The 23,685-nt window shown below is 31.9% G+C and overlaps 2 protein-coding genes across 3 annotated transcripts in view; one reads left to right on the forward strand and one right to left on the reverse strand.

Moving 5' to 3' along the window:
• Positions 1 to 23,685, reverse strand: part of LOC132729892 (coatomer subunit alpha-like) — a 37,286-nt gene that overhangs the window by 12,646 nt on the left and 955 nt on the right. The window contains exons 2-17 of one of the 2 annotated variants that reach the window (XM_060715729.1): positions 21,269 to 21,382; positions 20,506 to 20,579; positions 19,688 to 19,768; positions 19,099 to 19,175; positions 18,460 to 18,596; positions 16,943 to 16,954; positions 14,598 to 14,786; positions 8,499 to 8,634; positions 7,664 to 7,897; positions 7,084 to 7,150; positions 3,778 to 3,853; positions 3,562 to 3,644; positions 2,772 to 2,911; positions 2,273 to 2,358; positions 1,365 to 1,503; positions 528 to 690 (exon numbers count right to left, since the gene is read on the reverse strand). In XM_060715729.1, coding sequence (XP_060571712.1) covers positions 528 to 690; positions 1,365 to 1,503; positions 2,273 to 2,358; positions 2,772 to 2,911; positions 3,562 to 3,644; positions 3,778 to 3,853; positions 7,084 to 7,150; positions 7,664 to 7,897; positions 8,499 to 8,634; positions 14,598 to 14,786; positions 16,943 to 16,954; positions 18,460 to 18,596; positions 19,099 to 19,175; positions 19,688 to 19,768; positions 20,506 to 20,579; positions 21,269 to 21,382 — 1,808 coding nt within the window. The remainder of the gene's footprint in view (positions 1 to 527; positions 691 to 1,364; positions 1,504 to 2,272; positions 2,359 to 2,771; positions 2,912 to 3,561; positions 3,645 to 3,777; positions 3,854 to 7,083; positions 7,151 to 7,663; positions 7,898 to 8,498; positions 8,635 to 14,597; positions 14,787 to 16,942; positions 16,955 to 18,459; positions 18,597 to 19,098; positions 19,176 to 19,687; positions 19,769 to 20,505; positions 20,580 to 21,268; positions 21,383 to 23,685) is intronic. The other variant, XM_060715730.1, reaches the window with a different exon arrangement.
• Positions 8,722 to 11,393, forward strand: LOC132729890 (growth hormone secretagogue receptor type 1-like). The gene has a single exon (XM_060715728.1). The coding sequence runs from the start codon at positions 10,144 to 10,146 to the stop codon at positions 11,347 to 11,349; it is 1,206 nt and encodes a 401-aa protein (XP_060571711.1). The 5' UTR covers positions 8,722 to 10,143; the 3' UTR covers positions 11,350 to 11,393.

Raw genomic sequence — 23,685 nt, forward strand, 5'->3', positions numbered from 1 at the left:
TTTTAAACAAATACGATTAGGTTTTTGAAGTTGTTATCGGCGATGAAAACTGTGAAAATAATTAAAGGTTAATTGTTCGGTGTGCTTTGTAGTAAAATGGTGATTTAATAGAGAAAGTCGTGTCATTCTTTTAACAAGAATGTAAAAATATGTTTGTGTTTAAAGACATTCATAATACATTTTGTACCTCTTAAGAAGTTTAAAAATTTTATAATGTTAAAAAGTAAAAGAAAATAAATGAAAATAAAAAAATAATAGTGTATGCTTTATATCTTCTCATTTGAAATAGGTTAGCCCAGAATTAAGCATGTGTACAGTACATGGTATCCCTTAATATATTGCCTAGTTTTCTGTTTGACCAAACTCATTAATGAGACCAACCCGCTATTAAGACCAGATTTGTTAAGTCACTTCATTGGTCTCATTAGCGAGTTTTTACTGTAGTTCTGAAAATATTTGAGCCAAGAACCACCGTATAGGTAAAAAGATTCAGGAGATAAGCTGCTTAATTTAATTCAAATGTTTACCTCCTCATACTTTCTGTTGACAAGGGCCAATTTAAACTTGAACTCTGTGGGGTCAATACCGAGCACCCTAGATCTTCCTTCTCTGTCTAGACAATGAACACTGTTACCTTTCACTCGTGTAATGTAGATAGGCAGGTCTAGTGTTCGTATAATACCATGGTCACTGAAAGTTAAAATAACATAAAATATTTTGTTGGCTGGTTATAACACTGATTTTCGTTCATACCTTGGTGGTAAGTCCACATAACTAGCTTTCCTGGACAACTAACCAGTAATTACCTTTTTTACAAGCAATAGGCTTATTATCTCACATGATTTTTGAATTAGCAAAAAAAGATAACAACTATTGAACTCAATGATCACCTGTCACAGAGAAATTTCACCTTAACTGAGGATCTAACATGTGATCACTGGATCCCATGCCATCCTTATAAAGCTATGCCAACAACCTTCTTGAATGATTCAGCACAAACAAATAACCTGTCTCAGACACAAGAATTTCCTTATTCCCTTGATATGGGGCCAGATATTTAAATATATAATTAAGTACTTACAGATGCATTGTTCAAATAACATACCAGATATGTTTTACTTTCACTCTGAAATGTTATTCATTATAAGAATACAAGTATATGTCACAGTAAAGAACTGTTCACTAATTGAGGGACAAAATGACCAGTCTGAAATGAACTTTAACCCTTGAAAAACATCATTCTCCAGTTCTACATATTGAGCTTTACGATTGTTGAAATTAAAGGACCACTCCAAATTAACATGGAGTCCATTACACAAAATGGCGAGGGTTAAACTGATGAGGAAATAATTGCTGACAATTACCCATTAGTGAGAGCATATTTGATGTGGTTACTAGTGGTGTATACAAATACACCGCTCTCCTCCCACGCACCGCTCTTCACTCGAATATTCTCATTTATTGTACACAGATTCTCCAACTTTCTGTTGCAGATAGCGATTACTGAAACATTGAAAATACAAACATATTAACCACAGTATTCAGATTTTTGTTTTGTTTAATATGACCCTATTTAAATTCAATATCTCGAATCAATTAATGAAAAGACTTTTAAAATACAACCAAGAACAGCAAAGACTTCAGTATAGCCTTGATATCATGCACATTTGTGGCCCTGTGGACTTATAGTCATCTTTTTTAAATAGACTATGCTCTTACTCAAAATTGCAGCCAATAACATCTTTCAAAAGATTTTTTTAAAAAAAATTTTTGGTATTATTTTAAGATAAGTTCTAATATTAGATCTTTCAAGCTGTACATATGGACTGAGGGCCTGTAATGCCCTCCATACATTATTTCACTCAGGCACGAGTGGTCAATTCAAAAGAACCATCAATTTTTATTGGGCTACACGAAGAAGCTTCCATCCATGAAAATATACAACTTGTATCCCTGGTGGGATTGGAATCCATGGCAAAGAGCATTGATTTGATCAGCAACCACGACCACTCTGCCACGGCAGCCCACCCATTTTGTATGTAGAAAGAAGATAATGTTGACAGTATCTTGCAAACAAACTGGGAAATCACTTGCACAGTAATTGCCTACTATAGGGGATGTATTTCGAAAGTAACAAACATTGTGTAGCAGACTGGAGTAAATCATGCAGTCGGACATGTGTAGTAAATTGTAGGGGAAAAATAGTGACAATTAACAATGCTAGATCTAAGTTAATTACTATGTACTGGTACATAAAGGATAAAAATCTTACCATGTTTACTGATGAGAGCTACATGAGACATGTCGTGAGACCAGATGACAGATTTCACCTTGGAGATCTTCACACTTGCTAAACTCCTGTAGTATCAAAGAAATTATAAGTCAAAGTTGTACACATACACAAGTTGTTTTATACTGCACCACTTCATTAATTCTATCACAGTCAATGTTTGTTTTATTGGATTTTAGGTATCATTGACTCTAATAAGGTCATAAAGCAACTTTCCAGCATTACTGGATGAGGAGGGCCCCAGGTGCCCTTTCTTGCAATTTCTTTTCAGGTACAAACAGGTAAATAAGTAGAACCATAATCTACTGTAAGCTAGCATCACAGCCCAAGATTACTTGCAATGAATAGGGGAAGGAATTGTCATGTTTCACCCCACATGACAAGCTAGACAAATACTAGACTTTCACGTCAAATACCCCATTTCAGCACCATCACATACACAAAGATCACAAAACATTAAATAAAAACCCCAAGTACAAACCTTTTTTGCTGGACATCAAACAATGTGACATTATCATTGTCCTTGAGTAGAAGGCAGCCTGTACCAGCGTAGAATATATCCTCACAGTTGGGGGCTTGAACTTTCTTGGTAATTTCATTCTTCAAGTTCTTGATTACAATCTGTGAAATAAACAAGTCAAATTTAAGAACTTATTCTTGCAAAAAGATAAAATTTAATCAAACGCATCTGCATCAATGATCAATATGAAAGGGAATAAATCTAGTAATTTAGTTACTAGTGTTATCGACAAGTAATCTATTGATTGCTAGCAGATGGGTAGAACAAGTCGTTGATTCCTTGAGCAAGAAACTTTACACTCATTGCTCAGTACTGGTTGATCCCAGGATTGGATTAGAAAGTGTACATAAAAGCTTATAGCTTCCTACACAAACAAAAATTAATTCTGTATATAATTCTGTATAAAGTCCGAGACCAGAAACAAAACCTTTTTTTCCCATTTGGCCTTACCAAAATACTTATATCAGACAATGAGACAATTTCCTGGTTTCTCTTCCAATTATCTATAATTATTTCTCTTTTTTTTAAAAAAAAATTACACATAAATTTTCTTACATTTTGTTAAAAGAGTTTTTTTAATCAATTGAAATATAAATTGGTCTAGCAGTAATATTTATTTCAAATTAGCAGGACCATTCAATATCAAGATAGCAAAAAGGAGAAAATATACCTATAGATTTTATGGTACAAGACGAGAATTAATAATGCAGGAAAATGTTATATCTATAATTATTTTATATCTACTACTTACAGAGTGACTTCTGTCTAACACAGCAAATCGGTTCCTAGCAACCCACACAGCAGTCAGACCTGATGATCTCTTCCCTTCAGGAGCTGGAAACAAGTAATCAAATAGAAATAAAAGGCTCTTTTAGATGTCAATTTATTTCTCAATTTTGTTTAATCAGTACTGCTGGTTTATAATGATTCGAAATTATATAAAGGAAAGTTACTATAAATAACTTACCATCTGGATTCTTGGAGTCTGATTCTTTTGGTATAGCATACAGATCGTATGTGCTGTTTTCTACATTACTTGTACGCTGTAATACAGAAAATAAACTATAAGCAGTTGTTTACTAGAGCAATCATGATGAAAAGCTCAGTATCATTTAACTCTACCAGTCAATGACATGTGTTATTTTAGTTTATAAAAGAGTCAGTAACTACCATTATTCTGCTATAAATCAGATAAGCTTTTGCCACCAGTATAGAGCCAGGCCAGCCTTCATATCAGTGCAATCTGACCAGGCCCTATACTGTTTATACTTTGGTAGCTAAAATTTTATATTTGACATTGAAATGCCTTTATTTTCAAGGACTCTTCCAAATTCAAACCTGGGCAAACCTATTACACAAATTTAGTACGCTAAGGGTGAAGAATGCTGTCCTCATCCAAATCATGAACAAGAGCCACCGCCGGGCGGGGGCAACGCTCGACTTTTTACTTTTTCTAAACGCAAACATAGAAAGGTTTGAACATATATTAACGTTTCCTTTTTATAAATTTAGTTGGTCTGTCTTGTCACATTAGTTTTCTTTATATATTTTGTATATATATGAATAGAAACATTAAGCATATTTCTAAAAATAGCAACAGTACGCAATTTCTTAAAATAGCAACATGACGCAATTTCTCAATATAGAAAAAATGACGCAATTTCTAAAAAATAGCACCAATGACGCAATTTCTAAAAATAGAAATTATGACGCAATTTCTAAAAATAGAAAAAATGACGCAATTTCTAAAAATAGCACCAACGACGCAATTTCTAAAAATAGAAATTATGACGCAATTTCTAAAAATAGAAATTATGACGCAATTTCTAAATATAGAAAAAAATGACACAATCTCTTAAATTAGAAACAATGACGCATTTTCTAAAAATAGCAACAATGACACAATTTCTAAAAATAGCACCAATGATGCAATTTCTAAAAATAGAAATTATGACGCAATTTCTAAAAATAGAAAAAATGACGCAATTTCTAAAAATAGCACCAATGACGCAATTTCTAAAAATAGAAATTATGACACAATTTCTAAAAATAGAACTTATGACGCAATTTCTAAATATAGAAAAAAATGACACAATCTCTTAAATTAGAAACAATGACGCATTTTCTAAAAATAGCAACAATGACACAATTTCTAAAAATAGCACCAATGATGCAATTTCTAAAAATAGAAATTATGACGCAATTTCTAAAAATAGAAAAAATGACGCAATTTCTAAAAATAGCACCAATGACGCAATTTCTAAAAATAGAAATTATGACACAATTTCTAAAAATAGAACTTATGACGCAATTTCTAAATATAGAAAAAAATGACACAATTTCTAAAAATAGAACTTATGACGCAATTTCTAAATATAGAAAAAAATGACACAATCTCTTAAATTAGAAACAATGACGCATTTTCTAAAAATAGCAACAATGACACAATTTCTAAAAATAGCACCAATGATGCAATTTCTAAAAATAGAAATTATGACGCAATTTCTAAAAATAGAAAAAATGACGCAATCTCTAAAAATAGAAATTATGACGCAATTTCTAAAAATAGAAAAAATGACGCAATTTCTAAAAATAGCACCAATGACGCAATTTCTAAAAATAGAAATTATGACGCAATTTCTAAAAATAGAAAAAATGACGCAATTTCTAAAAATAGAAAAAATGACGCAATTTCTAAAAATAGAAATTATGACGCAATTTCTAAAAATAGAAATTATGACGCAATTTCTAAAAATAGAAAAAATGACACAATCTCTAAAATTAGAAACAATGACGCATTTTCTAAAAATAGCAACAATGACGCAATTTCTAAAAATAGCACCAATGATGCAATTTCTAAAAATAGAAATTATCACGCAATTTCTAAAAATAGAAAAAATGATGCAATCTCTAAAAATACTAAAAACAGAAATTATGATGCAATTTCTAAAAATTGAAAAAATGACGCAATATCTAAAAATAGCACCAATGACGCAATTTCTAAAAATAGAAATTATGACGCAATTTCTAAAAATAGAAAAAATGACACAATCTTTAAAATTAGAAACAATGACGCAATTTCTATAAATAGCAACAATGACGCAATCTCTAAAAATACTAAAAATAGAAATTATGACGCAATATCTTAAATAGAAGAAATGATGCAATTTCTAAAAATAGAAATTATGACGCAATTTCTAAAAATAGAAAAAATGATGCAATCTCTAAAAATAGAAAGAATGACGCATTTCTATAAAAAAAAAAACAATGACCCAATTTCTCTAAATAGAAACAATGACGCAATTCTATAAATAGAAACAATGACGCAATTCTATAAATAGAAACAATGACGCAATTCTATAAATAGAAACAATGACACAATTTTAGTTATTGTTGTTGTTGTTGTAAATATATATATATAGACACACACACACCAATAAATATTTAAATATGGTCATTTAATGCACAAATCTGAGAAAATTCAGTAATTTAACCTTCAAGGTCAAGGTCATTTAAGAGCCCAAGCAAAGTTGGGTTTGATAAACAAACAAGGTCTGGTCCTTAAGAATGTTTTCTTATAATATGAAGTTGATCCCTTCAATAATAGCAAAGTTACAGTCAGTGACCGCCAAAACAATGAAAATTTCAATAATTTGACCTTCAAAGACAATGTCATTAATGTGTGAAGGTCAAGGTCTTTCAGTATATCTTTAACAGTAATCTTTGAAGATTATTATGTTCAAGTTTCAGGACAATCCATTCAAAAATAACAAACTTACAGCCAATAAAAGCCAAAAAAAATGAAAATTTCAATAATTTGACCTTCAAAGTCAAGGTCATTTATGAGTGAAGGTCAAGGTCTGGCTGGTTATTTTTAAGGGATATCCTTAAAGATTATTATGGTTCAAGTTTGAAGACAATCCATTCAAAAATAACAAAGTTACAGCCAATAACAGCATGAACAAGCAAAAATTGGACTTTTAACCTTGAAGGTCAAGGTCATTTATGGATGAAGGTCAAGGTTAGTGTGGTCTACTGAAAGGTCTTGTCCCAAGGGTTGTTGTGGCCAAGTATGAAGACAATACACAAAGAAATAAAAAAGTTATGATCCAGGTACAAGTTTTCGGACGGCAACGGCAACGCCGACCTGACTGTAGCAATACCTCTATTTTTTTTTCAAAAAAAAAAGTCGAGCTAAAAACCGGTCTAAACCAAATCTTACCATAACCTCCCCTATTCAGCTTTAAGAATGTAATATTCAAACGTAACTTACTGTAACAAGGAGCACAGCATTCTCTGCAGGGTTGTATGACATGCTGAATACAGGTGACCTAGATCCACTGAAATCAGAAATGCATTTAATTTTATACTACAGTAGCACAAAAATATTTACACAGATTTATGACATTTTTGGTGATATTTTGGTAGTTGGTCCACCCAACAGGATTTTCTGCTTGGTTAACTATTCAGTTATTATCAATTTCTCTGCAATTGACAGACTGCAAATCCCAGACCTCTGACTCAGTGGTGAATGAGCAATCACAATTAGACCCAATGTCAGAGATCAAATGAGAATGAAACAGAAATTTTTTTACTTCAACATAGGATTGAACCAGCAAACCCCCGATTTCCAACCAGATGCTCTCCCTATAGACTTTTGCTTTATCGATATATACTTTCTATCATCTTGATCTTGAACATACGATCCTTGGGTTGAGAGGTAGACAACCAAACCACTAGGTCTCCACTCTTCATTAATAACACAGTATATTTGCTATGCTATTTATATAATAATATATCTGAGTATTTATAATTATGAAACAGAAACATGAGACTTTTTTTTCATTTCTTACCCTCTAAGTTGCATGACAGGGACATCTTTGTTTGTTGTAAAGTCCAGTTTTCTGAGGTTCTTCTCCTTCACATAGTACAGTACATGACCGGAGACAGCGTATGCCGGTCGCTCTCTCTCCAGTTTAAAGATGATCATTCCGCTGTCGTGACCTGCGGCAAACAGGTTCAGTGAAGGGTGGGCTGTCATTATCCAAAACCTATCATTCTCCCTGCGGAACGTCTGAACGCCAGTTCTACAAACAAATAAATCTTAATGTTAAGTTCAGTATCAATCAACTTTGGAATCTATAATAAAGAAGCAAACGATGTTCATAAAACTAACCTAGAAGTTAACTATGTCAGGAATGTCTGAAAATTCGAAATTTGATACTGAACAAAACAAGACAGCCGAATGGTATAGTATGTTAGTGTTCCCTTTAACAAGCATGTAACCTATGAATGTGTATCATCAGATCACTATGGAAACAAACCTTTACGAAACGATATTGAAATATCAGTTGGTAAATATTATTGTTTTTTAAATCACATTTTTTTTTTGAAAAAAATAATAAAAAAACATAAAAAAATCAGGTAATTGGACATGTTAGAGATGACACATGATTAAACATTGTATTGAAGACTGATTCATTTTGAGGGCCTTGTCATGCTTTTTTTTTTAAATGTGTATAAAAGATTGAAAATTTTGAAATACATTTTTTTAAAGCTTGAATTTCTCATCTATTTTGCCAACTATTTTTTATTTAAAGCACCATTAATGCCAGAAGTTGAAAATCACCCCCAGTGCTACGGTAACCATAACTCAAGAACATAATAAAACAGATGACAAAATTTTACCTTTTGCTCATATCCCATACACGTATGCTCTTATCTTCGGAGTTACTAAGGATCAGTTCTTGTCTTGGGTGGAACAGGCAACATGACACATTATTATAATGTCCCCTGCATGTATCTACCTCCCAAGCTTTGGAATCTAAATAAAAGATATAAATATACTATATTAAGCTGCAGACTCTTCAGCCTATAAGCTATTCATCTTTAATATTTTTTGGGTTAGTCACATTCACAATTTCTTTACCATTTACTGGCAGAGGCACATGTTGGGAACATCTGCATTATTTCAGGCATATGAGCAGCCACTTAATTTATTTGTGTGTGTGTTTTTGTCAATTTTAAAGTTGCACTTAGTAGCACTGTTAAGGTCATATAGCAATTTACCAGCTTTGCTGGTGGAGGAAGAACTCTTCAGCCTATTATTTCATAGACAAGCAGGCATCTGAGTGGAATCACTGAGCTTGCAGCAGCTATTTGAAGAGTTTCCCCACAAGAAAAAATCCAAATACCCTTTAACTTCCAATCTTAGCTGTCATGATATCCTAAGGGAAGGTTTCAAGCCACAATAAGTGAATGGCATTTTCAATTCTAATGCATGAATATCACAAAAAATGCTATTGGAAAAATTCTTGCAGAAAATGAATAAACCCAAAAATTAAATAGCATGAATGAGAATTTGAGTAGCATGAATGATAATTTGAGTAAACTGGTAATCAAATTTTTTCTTTCACTAACTTGAAAACAGTGCTTTTTTTTTCTTTCTTCAATTTAATGTGTGAATATCACAAAATCATGCTGTTGTGAAAATTCCTGCAACCTTCCGTGCTGATAAAAAATCAAGTTAACTATGGTATATCAACTTGATAATCACACTAAACCCATGTTTTATTTTTTTTACCTTTTCCCTACCAATCGTGTATAACATTACAAAATAACAATCACCACCTAAGCATAACAGTAATAATACAACTTGTTAAATATCACAGTCTCCATATATTCTGAGAAACAAATTACTTTTCCCTGATAATTAATTTTAACAGCATTCGCATTGTTAATATCACACTGATACTATTTACATACATAAATAAATTGTATCATCAGAAATATTGTGAAACCTACTAATATGATTACACCATAAAGGCAAGTTTCTGATGAAAAAAATTAAGCAGTAATCATATTTCAAAAGGTACAGATTTTATTACTTGTAATTACATTTTCACAAGCTATGATTTGTTTGTCACTGCAATTGTATCTCCTGGGGAAAAAGGGTTTTATTTTCATAAACTGAAACATTAGTGAGCAGATCATTTTCATCAAGCTTTCAACCAAGCAAAGCAACAGTAGAATTTATTGAATGAGAGAATTTCACCAGTCTTTCAAGTTTCCTATTAATTGTCAAACAGCACTTGGACTAGGAAATTGTGAGGAAAAATAACCGAGAATAATTTCTTGAATACTGGCACAGTTGCATGGAAAGTATCAATATATTTCACATGTTCAAACTATACAACTTAACAAGTGACATAAACATGATGATTTTCTTCAACTATTAAGAGATTTAGGAGAAACAGTTTTCTGGAAATATAAAAAAAACTGGATTTTTTTCCATACTGAGCAACCACATTGTCAATTACAATTCATATAAAGAATGGATAGTGGACAACAAAATGGTTCGAACATTTCCAGAATGATATGGACAATTGGAACACCAATAGTATTCTTTGTAGGAATTGTGGGAAATATTATCACAATCATTGTTCTGACAAAGAACCGTCAGAAACGCTCGTCAACAACTGTTTACCTCACAGTGCTAGCGGTCACAGATCTGCTCGTCATGACGATATCGTTACCAAGATGGTGGATGATATATACATTTGGAGTTGATATTCGGCACTTGAGTAACGGTATGTGTAAACTTCATTGGTTCATGACCTACTTTGACAGCGCACTCTCGGTCAGTATCCTTGTTGCGGTGACCATAGAGAGAATCATCAGCACCGTGAAGCCTTATCAAATGAAGAAACTGTGCACGGTCGCAAGCGCCGCTACAATATCCAGCATCATTATTGTCGTCATGCTGTTACTTCACTCGCATGTTTTGTACGGCTTCTCATTGTTTCATACAGAAATTAGCATTACAAACAACAACAACAACTCAAGCAATGGTACAAATGCTACAGATATGACAGCAAACTTGACAGAAAATACTTCTTTTACGGAAACAAATCAAAGAAACTGCAATATCTCTGGTGTAAATGAAATCTCAAACTGTTCCAGGCAAGCCGCTTTAAATTCTACTGTATTGAACGAAGACAAAGAGTTTCGTACTCAACTGGTAAAAATATGCTGGCTTCAAAACTCAGGCTATGTGAAATTCTACAATAGCTCATTTCAAATAGTAACAATTTTACTCTTAAATATAATACCAGAGTGTGTTTTTCTGATTGGTGGGATCATTATTGTCAGAAAACTGATGACAGCTCGACGACGTGTAGCGTCCAATCAGTTGGAACCAAACGGAAACCAGCACAACTATCAAGCCGACTCAAATTCGAGACAGATAACACTGACGTTACTGTTGGTCAACATCGTATTCGTCATCTGTACAATGCCAGTTCTCATTTTCCTGGTAAAACGGTCTGATTGGGTCGATGAAAAAAAGGGCATGACCGAGACACAGGAGATTATCTGGGCAATATTCAACCTTATGTTCTACACAAACCATGCCGTCAACTTTATTCTGTATTTTCTAAGTGGTAAAAAGTTCAGGAAGCAGGTAATTGCCGTGTTTCGATGCAGGAATCAATCAAGTGAAAATTTTGTGACAAGAACTCGAGTAACCAGTGTTTTGTAAAGGCTTACAGGCAATGTCATCTTACCAACAAAATGGATTTTATATAGTACCAGTGTTAATGAAGGATACCAGCATTTTAAACTACAGTATTAATGCCGATTTAATGACAACAAACAAGACTGTATATATAATGTTAAAACTTTATGTCTAAAAATGTTGTACTTTCTCACCTGACACCATTGTGATAGTGATAAACTTAGTATGTGTAAGGTTTAACATTAACCCCGCCCCCTGTGAAATGTGTGTGAGTGACATTTTTTCTTTTTTTTTATAGGAATACATGCCAGTACAGATTTTAAGTATTAAGTACAGTTCTGGTACTAATGCACTAATAAGAAATGACGACTACTGGTAGTCACAAAACAAGAGACACATGACGACCCTAAGTTGGTCACGAAAAAAAATGCTACATCAGAAATAAGAAACTGACTCTTAACAATGAGACATTTGCTAGTTGGTATCCAAGAATTATCATTTTGAAAAACCACAAATATCGAGACCAACAGTTTATTTGTTTTGTTTTTTTAACAAAAGCTTTTGAAGCAGAAAAGTGATTTATAAGAGAATCACCTGAAGAACTTAATTAATGATGCTAATATGCTTTAGAGCTGAAAGACACCCAGAAAAAAAGTATTCTTTTCAAGATACCTTATAAAAACAATTTACGAGTTTCGAAAATATTGACTTCATTACAACCCATGTGTCAACTATATAGTTAATTTACATGTTTTGTATAAAATTGCGCTAAATTTTCCAATTTTACATCATCATACTTTTTTTTCAGATTATTTAAAGAGCAAGCACAATTAATTTACATTATGGACAGTTAATAAAAGTGCCTTAATTTTTTCTTAACCTGCTGAAATTATATACTACAAAATCATTATTATTTATGAGACATAAATTTTTATGTTCTTTTTCCTGTTTTTTTCCTCAAATATTAAAAGTCCAACATAAATGTTTTTTGTCTGCTGTACGATTATTTTTAATTACATTCTTCGCATTAAACTTTTTTTTTACAAAAATAAACAATCCAAAAGTTTAAGAATCAATAAAAACCATGAAATTTCATGCACATGAAATTAAATAAATTCAAAGTAATTGATTTTGCCCAGCTTTCAATATGGAACAGTCCATTTTATCATTAAGAATATTGATTTTGCCTAGCTTTTAATATGGAACAGTCCATTTGATCATTTAGAATATTGATTTTGCTCAGCTTTCAATATGGAACAGTCCATTTGATCATTTAGAATATTGATTTTGCCCAGCTTTCAATATGGAACAGTCCATTTGATCATTAAGAATATTGATTTTGCACAGCTTTCAATATGGAACATTCCATTTGATCATTAAGAATATTGATTTTGCCCAGCTATCAATATGAAACTGTCATTTTGATCATTAAGAATATTGATTTTGCCCAGCTTTCAATATGGAACAGTCCATTTGATCATTAAGAATATTGATTTTGCACAGCTTTCAATATGGAACAGTCCGTTTGATCATTAAGAATATTGATTTTGCACAGCTTTCAATATGGAACAGTCCATTTGATCATTAAGAATATTTATTTTGCACAGCTTTCAATATGGAACAGTCCATTTGATCATTACGATTTTGCACAGCTTTCAATATGGAACAGTCCATTTTATCATTTAGAATATTGATTTTGCCCAGCTTGCAATATGTTTTGTTTGTTCATTTGTTTCATTTTACGACTTTTCCAAACAGTTGCTTTCAATAAGGAACTGCCAATTTGATCATTTAGAATATTCATTTTGCACAGCTTTCAATATGGAACTGTTCATCTGATCATTAAGAATATTGATTTTGCTCAGCATGTTATGTTCAGGCTGGCCAATCCCTATACTGCTGGGAAAGGCTGATCACAGTCTAGTGTTAAAAAAGTGCAAAACAAGAAAAAGAATCAGTTTTTCTATCAGCAAATTTCTACTGTAATCATGAAATTCATCTGATAATTACCAATATTAATGTAATATAATATCATATATTTTCATCACATAACTGTGAAATCTAAGATGTCGGTGAACAAAAACGCTTGTGTTTTTTCTCTCTCCTTTATCATAACAGAGGAGACCATTACAATAATGAATAGTTTGTTTCCTGTGCTTTGGTTTTTTTGTGTGTGTTTTTCCCCCCATAAAATCAGTAAAATTGTTGAAATTTCAGACTGTAACCAAAATTGTTGAAATTTCAGACTGTGACCAAGTATGCATTTTTCCTTAAAATACCGGTGTGCATGTACATGTGAAAGTTTAAGAAATTCTGTTTTTTTTTTAAGTTAAGGAACTTTTGTTTTTAACCATAGAACCTTGAAGTGGAACATTGTTTTTGTAAATGGAAGTCCTAATACAGATTTTTAATGGTTCATGACCCAAAAGGTAATTTTGGAAAAAAATAAATGGGCATTTTTGCTATCTTAGCCTCACTTGTAGATGTTCAACAAAATTATTCTTTATGGTTAATAAACAAAAATTAATACAATGTAATACAATGATTGTTTTGTTTTATTAACATTTTTGTGTAGGCAATAGAAATTTCTATGGGCTTAATTGAAGAAATGCCTTTGCATAGACCTACTATAAAATATTGTTTGTTTAATACTTCAGATAGACATTTAAATGAGCTGCGTCACAACAAAACAAATATAGTGCATTTGCGAACAGCATGGATCCAGACCAGCCTATGCATCCGCGCAGTCTGATCAGGATCCATGCTGTTCGCTATCAGTTTCTCTACTTGTAATAGAGTTTGTAAGTGAACAGCATGGATCCTGATCAGACTGCGCAGGCTGGTCTGGATCCATGCTGGTCGCAAACACATTATGTTGGTTTTGTTGTGAAGTGGCTCAATTATTATCTTGCAATTTAATAATTTAATTTGTACTGTGTTAACATGCAAGATGGCAGGGGAAAAACACTTCAATTTGAAATCTAAAATAAAATGGCTACCACACATGAAGAAATATGTTCTAATTAACAAAACAAATATGATGTATTGAATTTTCTATGTCTACTGGTCTTCTTTACTCCATATTGTAATATTTTAAATTCAAGAAGAAAAGTTAGTATATTAATATGAGGGAAAAAAAAAGATTTAAATTTTTTTTTTTTTTCACCCAGATATTAAAGTATGGGTTATGTACAGGCTATAAGTGACAATCCCCCTACTCACAAAAAATTAAAATTAAAGTTGCCAAGAGATGTGCTAAAACCATAACTCACCATTCATTCTCCACAATTTAACTTGGCGATCATCAGCTCCCGACACAATCAGGGGCAGGTTAGGATGGAACGCACACCAGTTAACTCCCCTGTCATGACCTTCTAATACATGCTTAACCACCGCATCAGACATTCCAAACAGATCAGGCTGTCCTGAACTACGTAGTCTGTCCTCTAGAGAAGTTGCTCCTGTAATATATTAGGATTTAATTCAAACAATACGCTCTGTTTCCCCTAGTAATATTTTGCATAATTTTTTACGAGTGATTTTCTTGCAAATATATTAAAGACCCCACTAAAAGGCCTCTTCCCAATTGAAATTTTATTTAAAATCATGCAGCTTTCCCAAAAATATGAACATACACCTACTTTTTTACTTCCCAAATTAGCAATTTTAGCGATAAATTTTCCCAAAATCATGAGGCTAAGGCCTATTCCCAATTAAGTGAGAAAAATCACAGCGTACAGTATAACTTCTGATTAATGTCCCACCTATTCTTTAACATGGAACTATTTCTCATAATTCTTCAAGTATACTGTTTAAAGTATGCAGATGGACACCATATTTTAATGGAGAGAGCAGTACCCTTAGCTACCACATATATCAAAACTGATTCTTTTCCTTATTACTCTATAAATGATTTACATAATTACAATATGTTTAAACCAAAGTGGTGGAAATAGTAGAAAAAGACTATAGAAGAAGAAAATCAAGATGTACATGAAAAGTAAAACCATTTCTTAAACAAATTCCTTCAATCAATTATTTACATCAACCAATGCCTTGTACCAGTTTCCATCACCATACCTTCTACATAGTAACAACTATTTCCACAACCATTCATTTAATATTACGCTTTTCCTTTTATGACATGAAACTCTAGGAATCAAAGCTATGTTGTAAAATCTTCAGTATATTGAAACGAGTAAAAATTTGAATTTCATAACAAGTTTTTCAAGATTTGGACTGCACTTGAAATAACCTTGCCAAATTACCTTTTATGTGTGTGTGGTTTTTTTACTTGAACAAAAACATATTTTTTTGTATAAAAGGCCACAATTTAAAGACCTTTCAATCATTTTTGAATTTATTAATTTCATTTTCCAATTCTAAAATCTGAAACAGTTGATTTTAATAATTGCGACTATCTTTAGATAAAAAATTTATTTAACAGCATAAATACTAAAGTTTTGATTTCAAATCTTTCATTTCGGAGCAATGGTGATATTTTCCATATTTTCATCAAAACATTTAAAGAAATCATGCATTTTTTTATTAACTTTGACATGCACCACAAAAACTATGTTTAACACAAACAAACTAAATTCTTTGAAACTTACAATTAAATTTCAAGGATGCATGACTTAAAGAAATAACACTTTGCTTACATAAAACATCTACCTGTTTATGAAATTGCTAAGAAAATATCCATGCTAATAGCAATTTTACAGCGTGGTCATTAAAATAATTCTGAGACGGGTCTGTATTGAATTTGAGGCAGTCACTTTTTTTTTACATTATTGAATTTGTGCATTCTTTTTTATTGAATTTGTGCATTCTTTTTGACTTGAATGAATATGTGCAATTTTTTGGACATTATTGAATAAGTGCAATTTTTTGTTAACAAAAAAAAATCAAAACAAACTAACATTTAAACATTGGCTGCATACCTCGTAACTAAATATTCTGTACTACAAACTAGCAGGAAAGCTTTGGGTTGGTTATTCCATAATACTTCTAGTTTGTTTTTACGCATTCAACACCAAATATCATACATGTACCTAACTTTGGGTCAGAGATATAAAACGATTTGAGGATTTGGTGCAAAAATGGTTGTAACTCATTTATGTCATACGAGTAACAAACATGTTGCACCAAGCCACTGAAATCTACATTTTAAAAAATACATGTAATACTATTACATGTATTTCAATCAAATGAAGCATTTCTTGATATTTTCACACTTGTAATGGACAGTATAACCTATGTTTTTCTGAAAACCAAAAAGATTTCAAACAGATTGTTTTCCTACATATCAAATTGTTATGATATACATGTAGTGCTAAGTCCTTAATTCATGTTGATGTCACCACCTTAACGGACTAAAACAAGATGTCATTTTTTGTATGTTGTTGACTTTCATTTCTGTTGAAAACATACTCAAGTCATAAGAAGAAGAATGTGTCATCTTGGTTTCTTAAACTATTAACAGTATGGTATGGATTCACCTGACAATCAGTACGATGAACTATTCAGATTTCAATACAAGGACAAGTCCATTATACCAAATTTTAGCTAAGTAAGGGTTTAGATTGCCATGCTTATAATAGGAGATTTTACTCACTCTGTGACTGTTCTGAAACACCAGACAATACCTTGCAATAAATCTCACAATGTGACCTTTTTCATTCCAAGGTCATAATCCCACTTCATACAAGAATTTCAGCATTTATAATAAACAAAACAGTTATATTTAAAAAATATTGATTCATGATATTATTTTCCTGTATTATAGCAAATTACAGCCTTATAATTGATTTTTGCAACTTCACATTGAAAACCTGTATAAAGGTTATTATTCCAATGTTCATAGCATATTAGAAGTGTATTATGCTGAAATTCTTGCTTTTTTCACTACTCAAATTTCCGGGGAAAAAATCATAAATACTGGAAGAAGAAAGATGTAAAGATAAGACTGATAGAATGTAAAAACTTTAAGGTACAATTTAATTAATTGAAGTTTTGAAATTGACAAGTCACAACAGACAAATAATTTAGAACAAAAGTTTTTTAAAGTCAAAACAACTTGAATTGTAAAATGGAAATTATCTAACTAAAGTGAAATGATTTAAACAAGAGGACCATAATTGCCCTGCATTTCTCACCAGCACAAATGCTGTACAGATTTGTAATAACAATCTTTCCCCTTTTTCCCCCCAGTGAGAAATGAAGGTTTAGTGTACACCATGTTTGGTGATGCATCAGTTAACAGAAAGATGGTTCTTTATTTAATAGTTTTGCTCCAGACAGTGTCCCCTGACCCTGACAGAGGTCACCAAAATACCTTCAGGCAAACTTGACAGATGATCAACTAAGGGAGCTACACACACCAATTATGCTGATAGTCCACACAATGGTTGAAGATTCCATCCCCCCCCCCCCCCCCATTTTCAACTCTGGCTGGCCCTTTTACACTGCTGGCCAACTTCGTAATAGCACAAACATAAGATAAGATGTTGAAGCTCCTTGAATGATACTTTATACTAAGTTTAGTATTAAACATTCAATTAAAGGTGAGATTAAGTCATATAAAGTTACTTTTACAATTTATCCTAGTGGGGGGTAGGGGAAAATAGATACAATGTTACGCGCAAATTTCAAGTTAAGTAAATCTTTGTACGTCACCATTTCTAATCAGATCTTTAAATTGTATCTTTGTATGTCACCATTTCTAATCAGATCTTTAAATTGTATCATTTTATTCTTAAATACCCTCAACTAACAACACATAGTTTCAAAACACAAAACATGAAAAGTCCATCACTTCAAAACAGCATAAAATTAAATAGGTGATTCCCAAAAAATCAAGACAGATGAAAAGATGTAAAATCAGAATTTAGTATTTTTTTCTCAATCTTCAAAATCAGGATATTTTAAATTCTTCTCAATATTCAGGACTAGAGCAAAGTACAAAGAAAAATCTAAAGCAAATTTGATAGAACAAGCAGCAGAATGGACCAATGAAAAAATTAAGAAAATCTTCAAAGAAGAAAAAATTAAAACAGCCATAAATCATTGAAAAGAAGCAAGTCCTTGATGTATCTACCCTCATTATTACAATGATATTATGAAGTAACATACCTGGTGACACGTTTTTCTTCCTAAGCCCCGAGATGTCCCATACTCTTACAGTCTGATCAAGTGATGCTGACACTATCAGGTCCTCTGATGGATGGAATTGTGCACACATCACAAAGTGACTGTGACCAGCCAGCACACTGTAATAAAGTCAAAGGATGCCAACATGTGAATATTTTCTTACAAAGTATTACAATTTTTTCCCTTTTTTTAAAATTTTTTTTATTAAAGCTACTTAAAACACATTATGACATACCTCCAGGCAAACTAAGGAAATTGTAAAAATGAAATTTATATTAAATAAATATATATTTGTGTGTACAAATACACTGATATAAGTTTTCATTACAATTGGATGGGTTACAAATGTCCCTAACTTAGCACTAGCCAGACAACCAGTAGATTTTCTCTAGGGCTTGTTAAAATTTCAAATATACAGTGAAAATTGCTTAATTACTTGCCTGACTTGCTTGCAAAGTCTATTGAGTATTCCTTTATAATTTTTAGTGTTAACATCAACTGCCAGCTAAAAGACATCCTAATTTTAAAGAGTGATGAGAACATGCAAAGAATGATTCTCAACAACTCACTTGAGGTTCTGAAAAATTCATTTTTTATTCAAAATATAGTAAAAGAACCTACCAGATGCAGTTTCTAGACTGCCAGTTCCAAATACGTATTGTCTGATCATCAGATGAACTTAGGATCCATGGGTACTCCTGAAGTATTGAAACGGTATACTAAATTTCCATCATACACTTAAAACATTCTTCTTTATAAATTTTGTGGTTAACATTTTGAGTTACAAAAGAATGGTTGAGGTAAAGAATTCATTACCATACTTTCTGGTTAGTAAAACCATCTCCTACAACATATACAGAAGTTTAATCAGGGCATTGAATCAGGACACTGATACAATGATCCTCACATAAAACAAGAGCTGTCACTAGGCCAGTGTGCTTGACTGTTCCCAGTACATAATAGTGAAACAAGAGCCTGAATAATGTAGAAATTTGAACTTCAAAAAGGGCCTTATTTCTGTCAAAGTATAATTATGTTAGAGTGATCAGATTTGAAAAGTGACCTCTTATTATGCTCTCCAATAAGTGTGTATTGTTTCAACCTAATCCCTTCAGTGCTTTTGGAGATACAAACTTGCATACAAGAACTTAACAAAAGTAGGGCTGCTAATTCATGTTAGAGATAATAAATCATCGAGACCAAAACTTACATGGTGAAATGTGGTTGTTCTGATATAGTCCTGGTGTCCAAGTAGTGTAAATAAACATCTCCTCTGCTTGTAATTCCAAACCTAGTGTAAAAAAATGTTACATCGTTATATAATGTTGTAGATAAAAAGCACCCAAGCTGGCTGACCCTTCAAAGCAGATATTTTAAGGATTGTTAGCTGTGTGGGTTTCTTTAACCCTGTTAGTGGCAAGCACTTGTTAAATGTTTCCTTGAGCAAGACACTCTGATTGACGAATGATGATTGGCTTCCGTAATTTTTTTTAAAAATATCTGTGAAACCCTATGGCACCTCAAATTTACTTGTGTTAAACACAGACATCAAAGTGCATTGATTACATCACTTATGTAAAATAGCATCTGTCTAGTTAATCAAACAGGGACATTGCATAAATACCTCCAAAACCATGTAAAACTCAAAAAATTGTCACAATTTATGCATGCCATGGATTGATGAAGTCATTTTCTAGGTGGTCTTTTGCTTTTGAATTCAGGTATAAGTGTAGTATATAGCACTGCTCTGACTGATTAATAAGTAGTCCGCATATGGGCGGATACCAACTTTCTACATGACATCACCGAGAAAACTTTTTTAGGTGAATTTGACTTCACTCTGATATATCGGGAGAGCAAAATTGGATTAAACACAGCAAGGTTTTCGTCTGAATCACCCTCCCCCATAAGCCCTAACAAACATCACAAGTCAATACAATTATACAAACAAATGTATAATACAACTTCAATGACAAACATATTATTACTATTTTTATGGAGAACACTATTTTAAAGAGCCGAACAAACCTTAATTTTGTAGTCATCACCTCCGGACACAAATAGAGGCTGCTGGAAATGGAAACATATACCTCTGACAGGACCTGCAAATTAACAACTTTATATAAATCTACTGTATATACAACAACACACATGCAACAAAGACAAAAAAGAGTCAACATAATTATTATAGTTTAATAAGTCCCAAATATACTGTCATTGAAACTTTAATTTCTACCTTTCCCATTGAAAAAAAAACCCACAATGAATGTGTGGTCATACAATATTTCATTGACATGAAAGGACCTTGATTAGAACATGTATAGCATAAGGTAGTATATTTCCTTCCTAACAATACTTCTTTAGGTTTTTAACAACAATGGTAAGGAGAATGTTTTTTTTTTAAATGTAAAATGCTTTTCTCGTCCTCTTCCATGTTGTACAAAAGTATAGACCTGGGTTTGACCTTTAACCTGCCATGGCAACCAGTATAATGCCTCTTTATACTGATGGTATGAACTTAATTAAACCTGTCACCTGCTGGGATAGAAAGTAAAATTCTCTGCAGCAAGTATTGATTTCAAGTCGGCCTGCGTTTTTATGCAGTATAACCTAACTTTATGCGGTTGATAGCTAAACTATTTTTTTTTTAATGCTAAACTCCCCTTAAGTTCCGCTTAACTTTGAATGAGCTGTTTCAAACTCAAAGCAAGGCAAATCCATTACATAAATTCAGCAGGTATAGCCTTTAGGTTAGAAAACTAAATCTGAAAGCATAAAATAGGAAACTTACCATCATGTTCATCAAACTTGTCAATGAGTGTGCACATACGATAATCCCATAGCTGTATTACACCATTGAATAAACTTGTCAACACCCATGGTCTTTTTGGATGAAAGGATAGACCTGTAAACAAAGAAATGCATGTAATTATGTATCTGTATTGAAACAATTTAAAAATGTTTACATTGAATGTTCACATTGCTGTTAATTTGGGCAATCTCCTGGAAAGACCCTCAGGTCTATATTTTATTCAGTAATAACATACTAGAAATACATATACACTGCTGGTTTAGACCCCAGGTTCTATTCCAGGATATAGCTGGTAGGGTTTGCAAAGTGAGCCTTTCATTTTCCAAAAGTGTCTGTTGCCGACCTATATGAAAAGTACTGCCTACATGTAAAGAGATAACAACTTGAATATCTGTGTATATTATCTTAGATAACTTCCAGGTTTTTTTCACAAGTGAAGGAAGTGACCCATTAATTTGGGGGAAAGAAAAAACGATAAAAATATTGATGTTAATTGAATTATAGAGGAAAACTGCACAGCTTTACAGAATTTTCCTACTAAAGGAGAAGTGGTATACAGGGCGTTTGGTAGACTCTGAAACTCAAGGGTCAATGATCCACCACATAAAATATTTAAGGATCACAGGTTGGCATATTTTGAGTATCATCTAATTTTATACAGCTTATTAAGCACACACATGTATAAAACATATTTCATTAAGAAAAGTATGTAATAACCTTTTTTAAACAAATTAAGACATATTACACACAGTCAGACCTTTGAGACTGATCTTTGTGCAGTTTGTAAAGCCTCTTGAATTTAAGAATTGATAAGCATTCTAGCATTTGCTAACACCAAGTCATCTGAATATATATAGAGGATATTTGTTTGTTTTGCATGTAAGATTGAAATATAATTTCACTGAGTGAACACCAGATGCAATATTTTCACGAGTGGCGTAGCCACGAGTGAAAATATAATAGCTGGTGTTCACGAATGAAATATATTTCAATCTTATATGTAAAACAAATAAATTTTCTTTTTATTTCATGCTTTTTAAGTGATTTTAAGTATTATTTACAGATTTTGCCGCGTAACGTCGTGCATTCTCCTTTGTGACGTCATCACATCATGACGTCACATCATCAATTTGAAATATAGTTCTGTTAAATTTCTCTAATTTTGTAATATTTTTAACATGATGTATGGTGACATCGACTTTCTTTTCATAAAGAAGCAATATTTACGCATGACAGCGTTTATTTCTGCCTGTTATTCCATTTAATTATGATTTTCTTTTCATCCGCATTTAGATATAGTCCAGCTACAGTGAAAATTATATTTTATAAATTTCACTAGTGGTTTATCAGAATATAATCATCTGATATATTACAATAAAACACTGGAAAGCATGAAATAAATCATTTTATTATATGTTATGATGTCTATCAATTGCACTATGCTGATAATTTGTGCTACCTCCATGATTTGCATAAGAAGTGAACACATTCTTATTTGCTTCATGATAATATGTACAAAATAATTTACATTGTCCATCAACAACATTCAATTCCAACCATTTAAATTGTTCTTACCAAGTTTCCCTGAATGTTCTTTTGTTTGAGAAGAAACTGTTTAGTGTCAGAAAGTTCTAAGTCAAACAGGCTTTTAATTGAGCGGTATTGAATTGCTAGTCAACAGCACACAGACGACCTAGAATGTTCGAATTTGTCACATTTTTATTATTTATTTTGCTTTAAAATGTAAACACTTATCAAGAAATAAGATAAGAATTAACAACAAAAACAAAAGTTCAATGATGATATCTTTTATTATTTATTTTATATATTCATTGTAGTGCTTAGACATATTTAGGGATATACTGTAAAAAGATCAAACTTCTGATAGTACTTTATCAGTGTTTTTTATTCAAAATAGCACGTTTAAAGATAAAGATGTTAAATTTGGGAAACTAAACTTTTTTTTGACATATCATGGAAAAGAAACCTTAATGTGTTAATTTAATTAACAACAATAATGATATGATCAATTATATTAGATTAAACGCAAAACACTATCAATTTTCCAAACACTTAGTAATATTCCAATACCTTTTTACACAGTAAATATTCTTTGAAAATAAGTTAATAAAAAACGAAACAAATATTAATTATAATGATGAACGTATTCAATAAAGACATTCAAATGAATTGAAAAAATATTGTTGGAAACTATATTTATACAAACCTTTTAACTCGAAATTCTATGCATTTCTTCCTAATTATCGCATTAACACTCACGAAATCATCTTTAATTTACATCGAATAAAGACATGAAAGATACTACCAACTTATTAAAAGGATTTGTTTTCACAGCTATACCTTTTTTGTTAATTGATTGCTTTAAACTGTTTGAT

This window comes from Ruditapes philippinarum, unplaced genomic scaffold (genome assembly GCF_026571515.1).
Source record: "Ruditapes philippinarum isolate M1 unplaced genomic scaffold, ASM2657151v2 ctg7260_1_1_1_1, whole genome shotgun sequence".
Lineage (NCBI taxonomy): Eukaryota > Metazoa > Mollusca > Bivalvia > Venerida > Veneridae > Ruditapes > Ruditapes philippinarum.

Bases quoted from the DNA above. Each gene is read 5' to 3' on its own strand.
- LOC132729890 (XM_060715728.1), top strand. From the start codon at position 10,144: ATGGATAGTGGACAACAAAATGGTTCGAACATTTCCAGAATGATATGG.